Source organism: Calonectris borealis, chromosome 1 (assembly GCF_964195595.1).
Source record: "Calonectris borealis chromosome 1, bCalBor7.hap1.2, whole genome shotgun sequence".
In the NCBI taxonomy this organism is placed as follows: Eukaryota; Metazoa; Chordata; class Aves; order Procellariiformes; family Procellariidae; genus Calonectris; species Calonectris borealis.
In genome coordinates, this window is record NC_134312.1 from 15,116,802 (window position 1) to 15,134,716 (window position 17,915).

General features: G+C 36.0%; 1 protein-coding gene across 9 annotated transcripts in view; it reads left to right on the forward strand.

The window, feature by feature from the left end:
• The window catches only part of KMT2E (lysine methyltransferase 2E (inactive)), a 63,819-nt gene that overhangs the window by 24,944 nt on the left and 20,960 nt on the right, over window positions 1-17,915 (forward strand). For 7 of the 9 annotated variants that reach the window (XM_075145341.1, XM_075145392.1, XM_075145383.1 and 4 more), the window contains 11 exons: window positions 956-1,067; window positions 1,417-1,646; window positions 3,403-3,483; window positions 4,494-4,552; window positions 8,920-9,092; window positions 10,463-10,501; window positions 12,097-12,309; window positions 13,711-13,841; window positions 14,939-15,056; window positions 15,220-15,329; window positions 16,903-17,161. In XM_075145341.1, the coding sequence (XP_075001442.1) occupies window positions 956-1,067; window positions 1,417-1,646; window positions 3,403-3,483; window positions 4,494-4,552; window positions 8,920-9,092; window positions 10,463-10,501; window positions 12,097-12,309; window positions 13,711-13,841; window positions 14,939-15,056; window positions 15,220-15,329; window positions 16,903-17,161 (1,525 nt within the window). Of the gene's footprint in view, window positions 1-955; window positions 1,068-1,416; window positions 1,647-3,116; window positions 3,484-4,493; window positions 4,553-8,919; window positions 9,093-10,462; window positions 10,502-12,096; window positions 12,310-13,045; window positions 13,178-13,710; window positions 13,842-14,938; window positions 15,057-15,219; window positions 15,330-16,902; window positions 17,162-17,915 lie in introns of those variants that run through there. The other 2 variants (XM_075145401.1, XM_075145409.1) reach the window with 2 other exon arrangements.

Below are 17,915 nucleotides of genomic sequence, written 5' to 3' on the forward strand. Positions count from 1 at the left end.
AACCTTAGGTAACTCTGGGTTCATTTGAAGTTTGAATCATATGGTGCAATGAAAAAGCCACAAGTTACTGACTAAAAGTGTCTCAGTCATGAGAGTATATATATACTTGCATGCACACACAAATGTAACTGCTGAGGAAAGGTAATGAAGGTAAAATTTCTTGTGCCCAAAAAGATCTTCCTATTTTAGTATTCCTTTATCTTTCTTGTGTCTTTCATGTTGTGGTTTAGTGCATATAAACCATAGTTTGTGTATTAAAGAAGGCACTGTCTTTCACTACAAAACCTTCCCTTGCAAATTTTTATCTTTTTTTTTTTTCTTCCTATTTAAAGATAAATCGCTAAACTGCCTTTTTTAGATAGATTTGCCCTACTTATTTCTGTTTGTAGAAACAGTACTGTGATGCCTCGAGTGCTGGTCTGTATGGATGGTTGCAGGCGATGCAGGAATGCCACCACTAGATGTCATTGCAGAATCGAGTAGGATTGGTGGTGTGCGGCTCTCTGAATTACTGCTTCTATCTTTGGTCATAATGATACTGAAGTCCTTCCTGCAGCTTCTGTTACAACTCTATAGACTTGGGCATGCAGACTGATGGCTCCGTGGCAAAGTGTGTAACACGCTTTTCTGTCCCACATTTGCAGCTTACGTCATGTGATTCAGCATGCACTTTTTTGAGAAAAATTTTGTAACTCTACAGAGGCTTGAGTTCTCTGCCCCTCTAGAAGCTTCATTTTAAATGAAAGAGGAGGGTTGGGTTTCCTTTTTTTTCCTTGGGGTAAGGGGGCAGTTGGGGCTGTGTGAGTTTGTTCTCCCCCCCTCCCCCTGTTTTGTATACTCTTTTAAACAGGAACAGCGGGTAATTAATTAGAGGTTGTGCAACAAGTACCTGTAATTTTTTAATATAAATTACATATTAATTGTATTTATTATTCTTCTGTCTTTTGTCTTGCAGACCAGAATCTGTAGAAGCTAGCCCTGTGGTAGTTGAAAAATCGAACAGTTATCCGCACCAGTTGTATACCAGCAGCTCGCATTCACACAGTTACATTGGTTTGCCCTATGCAGTAAGTTTCATGCTAAGTATTCTGTATAAAATAGATTAAGTAGAATCTGCTGTTCTTAACTGGAAAAACTCTGATTCATGCTTATATTTTTATATCTTATTGGGAGTTGGGTAAGTTGACTAAAGATGATTGATTACAAGCAGAATACAGAACATAGCGCACTTATATGTAAAACATAGTTGAGAATGTAGAAAACAAGAATGAGCAATGACAGAAACAAAATTTTAAACTATTACTAAAAAATAAGTCTCTGAAATTCTTTACAAAGTGAATTCTTGCACTTTGGCTTAAATAACCATCAGTGTGTGAATATTTAAGAGCTATAACTTACCTTTCAACAAAAATCTAGGACCATAACTATGGTGCTCGGCCTCCTCCAACGCCTCCGGCTTCTCCTCCTCCATCAGTGCTTATAAGCAAGAATGAAGTAGGCATATTTACCACTCCCAACTTTGATGAAACCTCCAGTGCTACTACCATCAGTACGTCAGAGGATGGAAGCTATGGAACTGATATTACCAGATGCATTTGTGGCTTTACACATGATGATGGATATATGATCTGTTGTGACAAATGCAGGTAATGAATACTAAATTAATTTAGAAAGTAAAAATTACTTAAAACTTCAAGCTGCACTGAAAGTAAGTGTAACTAAATGGTCTTTTGATTATGTTGAGTCATCGGAAATTTCCTTCCATAAAAACAGTGTTTGAAGGTTGTATGGCTTTCTAATAGGCAAGGTAGTTGGTTAAGGTCAGTGAGTATTTTATACTCTATTCCAGTCTGTCTTGACTACTCATTAATTTGTTCATGCCTTTACTTGTGCGTTGTTGCTTAATAAGGGTATATCTTTTTCCCCTCTAAAAAGGATATTTCTTTGGTATTTTGTCCAAGTTACGTGTTAGTATGGTGACGTAAAGACCTAGGGATTGGTTCTTAATCTGTATTTGTTGGGTAATAAAGCATCTTGGTAAACTATGTATATGTAAATCAAGTAACTTGCAGGATGCAAAATAATCTGAAAGAAACTTCTCAAATACTGGTTTCTCTGTGCATGATCTTTCTGATAAGAACTCTTAATTTTCAAAGGACATAGTTTTAAGAATTTTAATAATTATGAAAAGACTAACCTAGATTCTTACTGGAGAAGATGAAGTTAAGTGTTTAAACTTCTGTGTTCATGCTTAAGCAGCTACTTGATCATAGTAAAATAAGTGGGTGCTATTAAATACTTGGAAAAAGGAGCTCAGAAATTTTTAGAGCTGATATACTTAACAGGAGAAGACAAATCTCATGTTTCTGGACTTATGCTGTATTAGCCTGTATTTTTACATTCAATATGCTTAACGAACGCTGCTGAATTTATTAGATCGTTGTGTATTTGTAAAATGATTGTTAGGGCTAATTAAAACATTAATTTGACCTTCATTCTTCTGTCTGCTTATGTAACAAGTTTGTTATTAATTTTTTATGGTCCTTGATTCTGATAACCTTTTTCCCTTATTTTGAAATGTATTTAGATGTTCTTTCGGCAATGGAGCTGTAGGCAGTCACCAGTTAGGTAGAGTGTGCTTCTTTTGAAGAAGAGATTCTCTGTGAGGAGTTGGAGAGAGTTGTGATAAATTCCCAAGTGGGAAGATAGCAACGATTTCTGTGTCCCAGTTCCTTCTAGCAATGTGGGGATGAGTATAAACTACTGTCCTAGGTTAACCTTCAGTCTAGTAAGCAGCCTCTCTTCCCTGACTGTGGGAAGCAGTTAGAGCTCTTCCTATGCTGCACAACAGTGCTACCAGTCATGTGGGGTGTGTATATAAAATGTATTTATATCTTCTATTAAAATGTACAAGTAAATAAAACCATATATTTGTATATATATTTTTATGTAGAAAGGTAAAAATAATATTTTATGTGTATATTTATAAAAGGAAATGGAATCCTTTTGTTTAAAAATAGAACTCCTGTTACTATGTAAAGCATAAGTCTTGTTGCTGAGGGTATTTGTCTCTATCTTGTTCTTTATTGTGATAATTTACCATTTTTTATTTCCAGTGTTAGAGAAAAATTTCCAAGAGGGAAAATGAGTCTAAAGAAGCAGAGAGACACCGGGAGACAGCCACAAGATTGGAATTACAGTGATCAGTGGAATAGAAAATCAGCTAGCAGAGTGGTGGTGAAGACAGTGATTGAGATGTAGTTTTAGGCAGTATTCAATCTGAGTAAAGATCATGATGAAAAAAAGAATGGCTCGCTCTCTGTATGTGTGTGTATGTTATGCACACAATTTTAAAAATTGTACTTAAAATAAAAAGGTGTTTGTTTTTGTTTTTTTTTAAAGTGTCTGGCAGCACATTGACTGCATGGGGATTGACAGGCAGCATATTCCTGACATATATCTGTGTGAACGTTGTCAACCAAGGTGAGTAATTTGGTTGATTTTGAACTCTAAATAACAATAGATTGAGTAGAGAATATAAAAAGAGGAGATACTGGAACAACCAACAGATAAAACAGACCATGTAGCATAATCTTGACAATTCTAGTTAAAGGAGCTACATTTCTGATGCAGATAGTCTTACCGGTCTCCATTCCCGTGTTCACAGTTTCACCTCACTAGGCAGCAGGGATAAACCCTTGAAACACTTACCAAAACAGCAATGATTCCCAAATCCTTTCTCAGGCTGACCGATACATAGACAATCCATTCCATATTTCGTTTCATGGCTGTCATACATTGAGAACCCTTAACAGCAGTGTTTTCAGGTCAGCTGCCCCACCCATATTTCTCATATGGCCCCATTCCAATACGCTGCAGTGCTCACTTGGCGGATTTCTTGCTCTGGAATGAGTATTTGTATGCCCCCCCTCAAAGTCATATGACATGACAGGGAGGGCATTTTGTTCTGACTGTGTGGTAGGTAGATTATACCAGACTGTCATCATAGTTGTCCTGTGAAGTAGAGTATAAAATGCTACCTGTTACTTACGTTGCAGATTGTTAATTAAATAGTGAATAAGACATGCGTGTTCAGAACATTTTAATTACCAATAAAACTATTTCTGAGAAATAGTTTGGACCTTGTCATAGAACATTCGTTTTGTATTGTGACGATTGTTTTGAAGAATCTGCAGGAAAATGGTTTAATGCCTGCTTATGTGTAATCGTGGATCAATTGTAAATCTTTCTTCTGAGGTATCAAGTTTCGTTATGTTTTCAGGTGATTTGGATACTTATATGTGCTTTGCGTTAAAATGGAATGGAACGGTGCACAACTGACGTTTTTCTAAGTATCTAAACATTCAGTTAGTGTACTGTTTATTCTGTAATAGTCAATGGAAAATGGTAACTATGAAAAGGTCTGTTTTAATACTTAAATGTATTGATGCATAAGTGTGAAGAATGGAATAAAATTTATTTTTTAATTTCAGGAGCTTAGATAAAGAAAGGGCAGTGCTTTTGCAACGAAGGAAAAGGGAAAATATGTCAGGTGAGTAAAGCTTAAAGATTTTTCCTTAGTAAAGATTATAAAATAAGTATATATCAACTATATAGACTTAAGAGTGTATACACGATTCCTGCAGTTTTGATAGCCTTCAGCATATGAGGTTTGGTAAATCAATGCCTTTTACTTGACTTTATTGTTACTAAGATAATGTTATATCAGAATTGTTGCAGTTCCATGTGTTTTATTAAAGGTTGTCATCACTGCCTTTTTTCTTACCATTGCGGAATAATTCAACCTGTTCAAACATTGTTAAAGTTTCATAATAATGAATGTAGCTTTTATAATAACTAGACTACTTTGAGTAAGCTACTGAAGATAAAGTGGAAAAGGTTCAGGTTTCTTCTGCAGTAAGAGAGGGTTACTAAGTCTACTTTCTTTTTGGAAAAAAATTATTTCACAGCTCTGTCATTTTTTCCTTCATAGTATAGACTACTTATATCTTCATACTAATCTCTTAAAACAGTTCCATTGCAGGTGATTTCCTGTCTCTAAGAATTATATGACAGATTTAAAACAACCTAGCATAGTTTTGAGAGGGGATCCTAATTCTGATTTGTTGTGTGTATGGTATGTTTTTGGGTTTGTTTTGACAAGGAGAAAAATTGCTAAACATAAGTAATACAATTATTATGTTTTGAGGTTTTTTTGGCCTTTGATAACTAGATGAGGCTTGTAGTGCAAGTATCTATTTCAGTCACTATATTTTATGAAATTAGCTCTCCTACCATTCATAGAATTTCAAAACTCAGCTGGCTTAACTTGTCAGGAGTTCTGACCAGCCATTACCAAAATGTATTGTGGGTTTCTTGATTGATAGGTGATACTTTCAAGCTCTATTACAAAAGTCATGATTTGGGAGGAAGTCACTCCTAAACTTAACATGTTTTACCTTCAAATCATGTCTCTGAAGTACTGGATTATGTGCAAGTGTGTGTGTGTTAGGATTTCTTTAAAAAATACCGTGTAGATAAGGTCCTGCTGCCTACTTCATATGCCTTCAGAAAATTCTGAAGTGTGTGATGCGGTGTAGAAGTGTCTGTAGCTTAATAATGCTTCTTGGTGCAGTTGAGTTTCTGCTGTCCAGTGCTAAGCTGCCTTAAGTCCCTTAAAGGCATTAATGGCTTATCTAGAACACCACAATCATTTTTTGTTCTGTCTGTTTTCATTTTAACAAAACCAAACTTACTTTGTAAAGTTTTGGTTGACATGCTAGGTAGTACAAATTTTTTTTAGAATTTAAAATTAATTTTTGCTAATTGTATTAAAATAATAGAACAAGTACATTTATAATTCATTTAGAGTTAATGAGTTCACTAAGTGGTATGATATTGTGGGAATGAACTTGAATTTACATACAGGATAGGGGAAGTTGATGGTCTGAGCTATTTAAATCATCTCTTAGGATTTGTAACCATACTATCTGATCATTTACTATAAACTTAAGGGAAGAGAGATAGCTAAATCTTAGCAGGAACTGAAGAGATTTTACCTTTGAAGTTAGTGTTCAGCCCTCCTTAATCCTGATGATCAGTCTCTTAAATCTGTTCTATGCATTCAGTAGGAAAATAAATACTAAATGGTAAACCGTAAGTATCAAAATAGAGTAAAAGATAAATTCTAATCCTGTTTAGTGTAAAACTCAATTGAAGTGCAGTATTAATGACTATGAGTTATATAATGATTGTACTCAAAATGAATGTATGCTTGCATCTCTAATTAATTTTCATTTAGCCAATACATTTGCTTGGCTAGATGCACTTTTTGACTGATATTTTTGACTGACATGGTTCAGACTTAAAGTAATTCCGGGTATGAACTGTCTACCATGAGACATCAGTAAAAATAGCCAATTTTCATAGATAATTCCAAGTAGGAAAAGCAAAAGTGGCATCAATTTGAATGTATCTATTAAATGTTTTAAGTATTCAACAGCAGCAGAATGTTACTCGAAACTTACTTATTACTAAGTTACAGGTGTTTGATTAAAGGTAAGATTGCATTATTTGGATGTTCTTTGATGAGTTAGTATATATTTAGGGCTTTTTTTTTTAGCCTTGTATATAATAGGGCTTTTCATTTAGATACGAGAATACTTTACAGTATAATGTTTTTTATTGTAAAGATTTCTAAAGAGTTGCTGCTTTAGCCATGTTGCATCCAGAGCTAAACAGTGGGGAGCAAGTAGTAGATCAGTTGGTTTGCCTCAAGAAAAGAGTTTTTAAGTGAACATTTCATATGATACAAAATTTGGTGACAATCTTAAACTTTTATGTTTTTTCCTGGCGACATTTATAGCCCATTGTTCTGGGGCCTGTGGTTGTATGTGGTGGTGTTGGTTTTGTTGTTCTGGTATAACAGTGTAATTCTGATGCAGCTTACTGTGCATTGTATTGCTTACTGTGGTTCAGTGGAGTGAGCACCTTTGTTAAGCCCCCTAGTCAATTGTATCCTGATGCTTTGGGTTTGTTTTTTTGTTGTTAGTTTTTTTCAGTTTGGGTTTTTTTATTGTTTTTTTTTTTGGTTGGTTGGTTTTTTGGTTGTGGTTTGTTTTTTTTTTTTTAAAAGAGGTAATATCTAGATGTGTAACTTGTTCAAGGATGTTGCTTTAAGCTGTCTGGTCTTGGAATTGGTGCTGATGAAATCACTTGCTTCTTATGGGGAAATGAGTCTGGGCCCATAACTTCTTGTGAAATTTGGAGAGTTTGTAGCTTGCCTTCCAAGATGCAAAATCTTCCCTTGGTGTGCTTCACTAAGGCTCTCCAAAGTGAAAGCAGGTTATGTAGGTTAGGAAGGAGTGTCTCAAAACAACTCTCTAATTATATGTTTGGTTGAGGTAATTATTCTTTACAGTAAGTTAGGGCATAGTGTAGACAACAATATTGAAATGTTGCTTCCCTAAGGAAGACAGTGTTTTGTGGGGTTTTTGAGAGGGGTTGCAGGAGGGAGGTGTTTGGCTGTGATGTAATGATTCTGTAGGCACTAGTGTATGAGACTAAAACATTGAGAATTTGAAGAGGGCCTTGGGTTTTAATTTCTCAATGGTTGGTGATTCTGTATTCGTTTTTCTTTGATTAGACATTTCTTCTTTCTATGTGTTTTTTTAATGCTAGTTCAGAAAATAGTCCCAGCAGAGATGTAAACAAATTCAGAAAACATCATGAGCTCCTAATATACAATTATGTGCCTAATAGATTGTTCAAAAGAACAACCAAGATGGCAAAATTGGATTGCTTACTATGCACAGAAGAATCCTCTTACGGAATGTTGTGAGCAAGAAAAATCTAGAGTAACCAGTAGCTGGAGTTCTTTATTTAGTAAAGAAGGTTTCAAGAATTAGGAGCGTTTGAGTGCACTGATTAAGGCAACATCCTTCTGAGCTCAGAAGGAATGTTTTCTCTGCTCTCATTAAGTATTTGTAAAGCCTGCTTTTATGCAGTTTCAGAAAAAGTCTTGCTTAGTGTGAAGTATATTTACTAAAGAGAGAATATTTGGAAAAGCTGCTAAAATCTGAGAAGTCTGTACTGAGCCCATGTGAACAGCAGTCTACTATCTATGTGCACCATCTCTCTTCCAATCCTCCCCATACTTCACAGCCTTTCATCTTGACAGAACTAGGGTAATCCTGTTTCAGGTCAGGAAATGTATTTGTCTGACATAAATGCTGATGTATGCCAAATTTCAGGCTTTGGCTTTTAGGTCTGTGGGTGCACAGCACAAAGAAAAAATATCTGCCAGTTTGTATTTGATCTTGTTTTAGTAAAACAGACTTCCCTTTTCTCTTCCCTGAGTAGTGGAATGTTATTGTTAGGGGATTTTGAGGAGAGAAGGCTTTTGGCTAAATTGATATATTTACCATGAGAAAGGCACTTGACACTGCAAATTGCAGCTGAAATAGTTGATTACAACTTACACATGACTGATTAATAGGGCTTCACAAGAAATGCTGGGCAGTCATTAATCTTAATCCCCTCTAGAATACAGTCATCTCAGAGAATCCTAAAGCCATATTACAAGTAAAAGCTATATATAAGTGAATGAGTTAACAAATACTTTTTTTTACTATTTGTGTTCTAATTTTGCTTATAATGGAATAGGATAATATAATTCCATTCAAAGAATGGAATTAATCCGGTATCTTTTTCTTACCTAGCATTACAAACATCTGTTACTTACCAGCTTTTTATTGGTCATTCATTTTCGTACTGTTGCAACCGTTGGTGAGTTTTGCATGTGAGTGCTTGAAGCATTTGTCAGTACACATTTTTGTTTTTTAAAAGCAGGTGTGGAGTAGCAAGTGAATGTTCTTTCTACAGTATTTGATTGTTTACAGAATGTTCTTTGTTTTAAAGATGGGGATACCAGCGCAACAGAGAGTGGTGATGAGGTTCCTGTGGAACTGTATACTGCTTTTCAACATACACCAACTACAATTACTTTAACTGCTACAAGAGTTACAAAAGTCAATGATAAGAAAAGGAAAAAAAGCGGAGAGAAAGAACAGAACATAGCAAAATGTAAAAAAGTGAGTGAATGTAATTTCTCTTTTTACGACTCTGTGTTATAAATTATAGGTATATGACATCTCTTACCAAGAGACACTGGTTTTGAAAATCAGGCTATTGTTACTAATAATATTTTACTACCTGGGTTTAGATTGAAATGTAATACTCCGCAGTAAATGATACAGTCTTCCCTGCCTCTTCCCCCCCCCTTTCCCTCCCTCCCCTTAATTCAAGTTAATATGTACTAGCCATGAAAGTTCAATTTTATAATTGAGGCAGAACTTGTAAGGAGGAATTGCATATACTGGAACACTTGATATAGTAGAGGTGGGGCAGAGCAGGCTTTGGATACCCAGAGAAGAATTCTGTGTCTGAAAGTCTTCAGCTGTAGTGGTTTTAAGTTCAGAAATGTTTGCTGTCAGTTGTCCTGATGTGACTTCATGTCCATTTATTTGAGTTGAAATTGTGTGGAAGTGTGCTGTCAGAAAGTTAGCTACTAAACTGCTTTGGTAAACAGGTTATTGACGTTATACTGTTTAGCTACAGGTGTAAACAATAAAATATATGTGAAGACAATTGTAATATATGTGAAGAAGTAAAGTACCTAGAATTTCCTAAACGAATGAGTTCCTTTCTGCAGTTCAGTTTCACCGGCTTGGATGGGAATTTTGTGCTTTGAAACTAGAAGTCAGAATTAGTTACCGATATCTTTTTGGAAATCTTGGGTAAAAAATGTTTCCTTTTGAATGAATGATTCTGAATATAAATTTACTACCACGTATTCTTCTGTTATCTCCCAACATTGTGCGAGATGATTTAAAGAATTAGGTTTTGTTGTAGAATGACAAACTACTTTGAAAAGTTAACATCATAGGACATCTGTGACACCTGCTTCCCCCTCCCCTCTTTCCACAAATAGTGTAGTGAAGGATGTGGGCAATTTACAGATTTACCTGGTAAGTATGGGGTGTTCCATAAGTAACTTTTCAGTTACTTTGCCTTGAATTCTCAAATTCTAGAGAGTCATGTTGTGATCATAGAATCATACAGGTTGGAAAAGACCTCTAAGATCATCGTGTCCAACCGTCAACCCAACACACCATGCCCACATAGAATGATACGGGAGAAAGGTAAGGGTGCCTGGACTACTACCTCTGACATCCAGTATGCACTTACCTTGGGATGCTGAATTGTTATTTAAAATATATTTTGAGAGATGTAACCTGTTGCAGCCTTGAGATTTCAACGTAGTTTGTTCTGTTGTTGTCATCTTGTGTGTTTTATTGAGAACGGTCCACATTGAAAAGCTGTTAATTCATTAATAGATTTTAAATTCCTTGAGAGATTTTGTATTTCCTCCAAGGAATATAAATATCTAATTTTGTTTCAGGCATTTCGAGAAGGATCCAGGAAATCTTCACGAGTAAAGGTAATGTGATTTTGTTTGGTTTTTGTTTTAAACCTTAGTTGTACATTACTTAAATAATACGAAGCATCAAGAGTGCAACTGGGGCTACACATTAAGCACTAAAATACTCTTCATTACTAATGTACTACATACGCATCATAGTAATTTTAAGTTAATGTATAAGCATTACATCTTTATGTCCTGCAAAGTTAACTGAAATAGTATAGTGTAAATTTTTATTCTGAGAATACTTGGTTTTCAAGAGCCAGTGGAGGAATTAGGGCTTGTTTGTGCTATGCAAGGGAGTAAAGTTGAGTGCACACCTCATTTGAACTTGGAAAAGCTCCAGCTTTTCATAGCTCTAAGCAGCAAAAGAATGAAATGGCTATATTGCATTTGAAAGCTAAACTAGTGATTCTGCTCTGTCATACCTCCATGTATTCGTCTGTTGGGATCTACTCACTAGCACTGGCATAGTTTAAGGAATTGTGTTGGGATGTCTGCTTTGTAAGATTTAAGTCTTATAGCAGTCTTTAAATTTTCTGTAAGATGAAAATAATGCATGGTGTGAAAAGTAGGTATTTCCCATAGTTTATTCATTCTTGGGATATGTAAAAACAAGTGGGACACAATTTACACTTCAGATGTATAAGATGTGACTTGCCAATAGTGAAGACAGAACTGGGAAAGAAAATCTCTATTTTGTGCTTTTTGAATATGCTGTTTCTATGGTTTTCTTAGCATCACACCTTTTATTAATGCTGCTTGTGTGTATGGTTCTCTTGATGCACAAAAGAAATGTAATCAGTAACAGGTAAATTGAATTGCTGAACTACTTGCTGTTTTGTTAATGTTTAATAGTGTCTCTGCTCAGGTGGATAGAAAAGGGAGCGTTGGTTTGCTGCTGTCTGTAAGGAGCATTGGTTGGCTGCAGCCTGGCTGCTGCTTGCAAGGTCTGGACAACAGCACTTTCTTTAAAAGCAAAAGGATCTGAAGCACTGCAGAAGAAAATTGTTGAAAGAGGAACAGATAAGGGGAGAAAAATGATCTGTGCAAAGCCTGTAACATTAGAGTCGCAACCTTAATGTAGTAGGTGTAGGATTAGTAAAGTTTAGTAAGATATGAAGTGGAAAAAAGATAGAGCATGACCCTTGAAGTTGAAAGGGGAAAATCAAATCTGTGTATTATAGGATGGAAGCTGGAGTTCTTTATATTTGCATATGTTCACAGAAGTTGAGTAGGAAGGGAGATCTGACTCTCCCAACTCCTGCACTCACAGATTCATGATGCAGTGCAATTGTGGGAGGAAATGATGTCAGTCTCCATTCTCATCTCACTAAAAGCTGGAATCCCTATTGAAGAGGGAATGTATTCCTGAACTTGGGCGATATTTATGAAATGATAAAACTCATAAAAGGACAAATGTAATGGTACTGAGTTCAACTCAATGCTTTTAAGTAATGCAGAATTTTATACCTGACTTTCTAAAAAGAAAAATACCTTAATTCAATGGCATACCTTTGCCTTTCATTTTGTGTCTTGTTATAGACTTACTTTTTTCATTTTCATATCTTTTTCTTACCTTGTAATATGTGGTCATTTACTTTAATTTTTAGGGCTCAGCTCCAGAGATTGATCCTACTGACAGTTCGAACTTTGGATGGGAAACTAAAATCAAGGCATGGATGGATCGTTATGAAGAAGCAAATAATAACCAGTACAGTGAGGGTGTCCAGAGGGAGGCACAAAAAATAGCTCTGAGATTAGGCAACGGAAATGACAAAAAAGAAGTCAACACCAGCAATCTGATTTTCAAACCTCCAGTAGAGGTAATGAACTGTGCCATGTTGTGTTATTGCATGCTGGTTTTGTGCTATGACAAAGATATCCATTGAGATGCCTTTTAAAAAATAATAAATAGAAGAGGGGACTTCACACTCATTTTGTGTATCATGTCTCACCAGATTTAAGCGTCAGAGTTTTAACAGGCTTTTCAGAATTTGTAGTTGATTTTCATACATCCTGTATCGCCCCTGGTTATGTTTACACTTGCATATCAGTTCTCATAAAAATAACTAAGGTGCTAGCCTTAGCCTGAACATTGGATTGTCCTTAGACTGCCTTTTGTGGTGGGCATAACGCAGTAAACTTTGCTGCTGCTGTTTCTCTGCTCTGTGAGGAATATCAGGAGTGGTTAGAGTAGATAGAAGCATTGAAGTTGGAATCTTTTTTTTCTGCTATGTGTATCAACATGTTAATTGTCCACATTTTTCTTAAGATACAGTAAGTCTGGTATTCAGAAAGAATAGAGTTCCATTTTCCAGTTCATGAAGAATGTTTCTGATAATAGGTGATACTCTGATACGGATTTCTTTTTTACTTTTGTGATTCTGTAATTTCTAGTTTATGAAGAAATTGTACAATGTCTTTTTCTATCCGTAACATCGGTTACTTACCAGCTTAAAATCAGAGCCATATAACAGACCTTAGCATTTTGTAGCAGAATTCTCAAGGAGTAGTTACTGAGCAGTTTAATGGAAGCATCTTTGCTTCTTTTCCTCAAAGACCATCATGGCATATGGGACACCCTCCTTAGAGGAATATCCCTGCTTACAGAGCCTTTTGCCTACATAGAGGCTACTTCCTTTTTGATTGGCGATGACAGTTACGAGAGGTGTGAGTTCACTAATTGTCAGGGTATGTATTGGTTTTTAATTAAAAGCCATCCTTCCATCTAAAGATACGGAAATAAGAAATTTGGAAACTCTCTCAGGATTCTTTTTTTATTATTATTTTGTTATTTTCCTGTTCTGTTTTTCCTTGAATGAATCATAAACGTCCTTTTATGTTTGCATGTTTTGTTTTGTTTGAAGGAATTGAAGCCTTTTGAAAGTGTTACGCAAAACAATGCAGCAGTACTAGTAGTGGTGAGAGTTAAGTGCACTAAGGGATATAGTACTTGAATTGTGAGAACATGAATATGTTGGTTTTCAGCCACGTACTGAAGAACTAGGGCTAAAACATTCCTTGACTCTAAATTCATATCTAGTTGAATTGATAGGGGAACAGGATGGTTTGATCAAATCAGTCTGGAGGTTTAATTACAAAAAGGAGGGGTTTTTTTAGTTCATATAGAATTGTTTAGTAGTTGTGAAAGTATAATCTTCTGTTAATAATAACGGAAAAATGGTAGAAAATGATACTTCATAAATTATCATATGTCTTTGTAGAGTTACGTGCAAAAAAACAAGAAAATTTTAAAAGCTGCCAAAGACTTGCCTCCTGATGCACTTATTATTGAATACAGAGGAAAGTTCATGCTGAGAGAACAGTTTGAAGCTAATGGATATTTCTTTAAAAGGTTTGTTTATTCCAAATGTTTTAATAAGGTAACTGTTAAAATGCTGTATTGCCAAATGCTTGCCTCAGGCACAAGTGGGTCTTAGTTACCAGCAGTGTCTTGCAATTTACTGTTGTCTGATTAAAAATAATTGCAGCTGGAATCTGGTCTGCCCCTTCTCTTCTGGATATCCTTACAGATCAGGAGTTAGTTTCCTCTTTCTTTGTTCTTTCCTGGTTACAGGATTCCTGCATTCTCAGTTGTGTAGTTGTGCACCTTAAACGAGAGATTGGCAGGTTCTACCATCCTAAAATAATTCAGAAGGTAATGGCAAAGACATTCTCTTTTGTGAGAGAAATAGATTTTAAGTCCATCAGGCCGAGAATGGAATTGGACACAGGTCAACTGGCGGCTTTTTTACTGCCAGAGTTCTCTAGTTAGTTAAGTTACTGAGCAATGCGTGACTGCTTCCTTCTTCCTGTGGATGATTTTCAGTGCTACCATTAACTGCACAGACACACCTACTTGGGAAATGGCAAGAGGCCTATTCGAAGAGAGAGAACACGGAGCTTTTGCTCAGTAAAGATGGAAGGGTTCCCTGGCACTTGCAATAGCAGAACTTAAACCATGTCTTGGCAAAGTATTTAGATGCCCCCTTCCTTCAGGAGGGTTGGGTGGTAGTGATACTGCAGGTGTTAGGCAGAGATGTGGAGGCGTTATTTTATTCTGTTTTTTAAACTATTCCATAAGGCACCTAAATCTCTACCCAAGTTTCATTTTAGGACCTGCCATAAGAAAAGCTCAAGAGAGACAAAGAATCTTAACGTTGTGTCTTCCATCTCTAGTGCTCGCCCTGTTACTGTTCCTCCCTTTAGATCCTATGCAGAAGAATTACATTCAGGGCTGTAACTCAAACTTACGGTATTCTGAAAATACATTTGGAGAATCTACTGGTTAGAATCATGAAGCTTAAATACAAACGTGTCATTCTCAGATTAACCCACAAATTTGGTGTATCGTGCCAAACATCATGTTACAAAGGTAACTAATGTGAAAAATAAGTGATACTTAGCATCTTTAAAAATTATAAAACTCTGGTTTTCTTGCATCTTTTTCAGGCCATACCCATTTGTTTTGTTTTATTCCAAATTCCATGGGCTAGAAATGTGTGTTGATGCAAGGACTTTTGGAAATGAAGCTCGATTCATCAGGCGTTCATGTACGCCAAATGCGGAGGTGAGCATATACATAAATTAGGTTTTGTTTACCTAGAAGTCCCCTTCTCCTTGAGTTTCCCAACTGATAATTTGAGCAATCCCTACAATTTCTATTAGTACTTTTTTAAAAAAAAGGAAAAAACAAAGTAATTCATGATAATATAATGTTCTCTTGAATATAGGTGAGGCATGTAATTGAAGATGGAACAATTCATCTTTATATTTACTCCATCCATAACATTCCAAAGGGAGCAGAGATTACTATAGCATTTGATTTTGATTACGGAAATTGGTAAGTATTTGAGCATGCTGTTCTGAAATACATCTAACGCTTATTAAGTTACATTGCGATTCAGAGTGGCTGTTTTTATGTCATTTACTTTCTTGCATGCTTTAATAACATATGGCTTCTTAAGCATTGTATTTACAATGAACAGTGTGTGTGTGGGCAGAGTTTCTTCTGTATTTTTATTACTGCATATCCATTGCTAATTTCAGCAATGCTGCAGTCACTTATAAATGATGTGGAAAAGATACAAACTTAGATGAATATGAATAAAGATGTACTATGAAAATTTATATATAGGTGTCTCGTAGTGTGGGGAGAGTAGAGGGAAGAAAATCTAGAACTATGTGGTAGTGCCATGTTTATTTCAGAGTGCCTCTGTAGTATAACTTCAGGAAGACAGCATCTGGAATTTAGTTATAAATCATGTTTGTTTTAATGTATGATTAAAAATGTTCAAATATACTGAATGCTTAATGCCTTAGATTCTATAACCTATTGCACATTTTCGTGAATATAACTGCTGCTCCTTTCATGAATTGCGGAAAGGTCTAATAAACTGATGCCACTACCTATAAGCATCGTTTTGAAATGGTAAAGGAAATAATCAGTTAAGTTCCACTCACATGAAGGAACTGTTATGCAAACACCTCTTTGAAATCTGATGGCAAAATAAAGCCTTTAAGTGATATAAACTAGTAATGATTTCTCTTGGCTAGTAGGAAATGTTCTAGGGTATAGGTACATTGTGCAGGAACATCTAGGCTAATAGTGACCTTGGAAACGGAAGCATTGAAGAGCCTATTTCTGTATGTGCACTTGGTTAGGTCCAGAAGCAGTCCAGCTGTTTCACATTTTGCTACACCAAGGTAATACACTTTTCTGTGGTCTCCTCTTAAGTCAGCTTGGGTGCGTGCTGTGCAGACATGCCTTCACTACTTCTGGACCTGAACTGGTTATGTCCATAGAGTACTACCTGTGTTGATCAACTTGGGTTCAGACTAGCTCAAGATACCTTGCACTGTTAAGTGTTGTAGACATATTCCTACATCCCTCACATGAAGACAACCTGAGAAATTGCCTGGTTTATACGTTTTTTAGGTTTTGTTATGTATCTTTTTAAAAATACATAGTAGTTGCATTTAGTACCTGCAGCTGGCAGTCTGTGTAAGTTGAATGTGTTTGAATAACAGTTCCTATATATCCAAGTGGAACTTAACGTTCTGCAAAGTGACTCTGAGTTCTTTCCAGTTTGCTTGTTCTGTAAATTATCTACCGTCTTTGCATGCGTCTGTTAATTTCTTTAATGTGGTGGTTTTATTTCTACCCAGGATATACTCATGGTTTAGATGTCTTCCGTCTTTTAAGCAGATGCTGTTAACCAGTAGAGGAGATTTTTGAATTATAGCAATATTGTATATCTTGGTGAAAACTTGAGTAAACTGCTTTTAATATGGTTGCTTTGCATCATAGCAGGTGGTTAATGTGAAGTGTATCAGCTTGTGTGATTTAGTATTGAAAAGTCTCATTGCTGTACAGCCTAACCAAAATAAACCTTCTTGCATTTAATTAATTTTAGTAAATACAAAGTGGATTGTGCTTGCCTCAAAGAAAATCCTGAATGTCCAGTTCTCAGACGTTCTGAGCCTACAGAAAACATCAATACTGGATATGAAACCAGAAGGAAAAAGGGAAAGAAAGAGAAAGATGTTTCAAGAGAAAAGGAGACTCAAAATCAGAACATCACATTGGACTGTGAAGGAGCAGCCACCAAAATGAAAATCGCCGATAAACAGAGGAAGCTCTCTCCCCTCAGGCTGTCCATTTCTAATAATCAGGTATTGACCCAAAGATGATCATAAAGAAAAGCTTTTAAACACAAATACTCTCCTTTTGTACTTACTAAAGGACTTTTAACAAGTCTCTGAAAAAGGGGTATGGAGATTTATCAAAAATCATAATGGTGGATAAGCTGTTTAGAATTTTTTATACTATTTTCAGTTTTCCTTAATCATAGAATAGTTTGGGTTGGAAAGGACCTTTAAAGGTCATCTAGTCCAACACCCGTGCCGTGGGCAGGGAACATCTTCAACTAGATCAGGTTGCCGAGAGTCCCGTCCAACCTGACCTTGAATCCAGGAATGGGGCATCTACCACCTCTCTGGGAAGCCTGTGCCAGTGTTTCACCACCCTCATAGTAAAAAATTTCTTCCTTATATCTAGTCTAAATCTACCCTCTTTTAGTTTAAAACCATTCCCCCTTGTCCTGTCGCAACAGGCCCTGCTAAAAAGTTTGTCCCCATAATACTTGATTCTATTTAAAGATATGTTGGTTCCTATACCAGTTTTAACTATACGTTTTTCCTCTGAATTTCTTCGTGGATCTCTAATGTGAAAGCCTCATGTCATGCTTTCAGGAGCTCCCAGTCCATCCTGAAGTGTCTTTTGGTTAGTTGTTTATGTTACTCAGGAGTGTAGTATTTTAAACATAGCAACAAGTAGCCCTGCCCCTATAACAAATAAAACTTCAACCCAGAATATTAAGTGTTGGCTGCAGCTCTGTGTAGAAGATTAAATAGAGTTTGGGGAGTC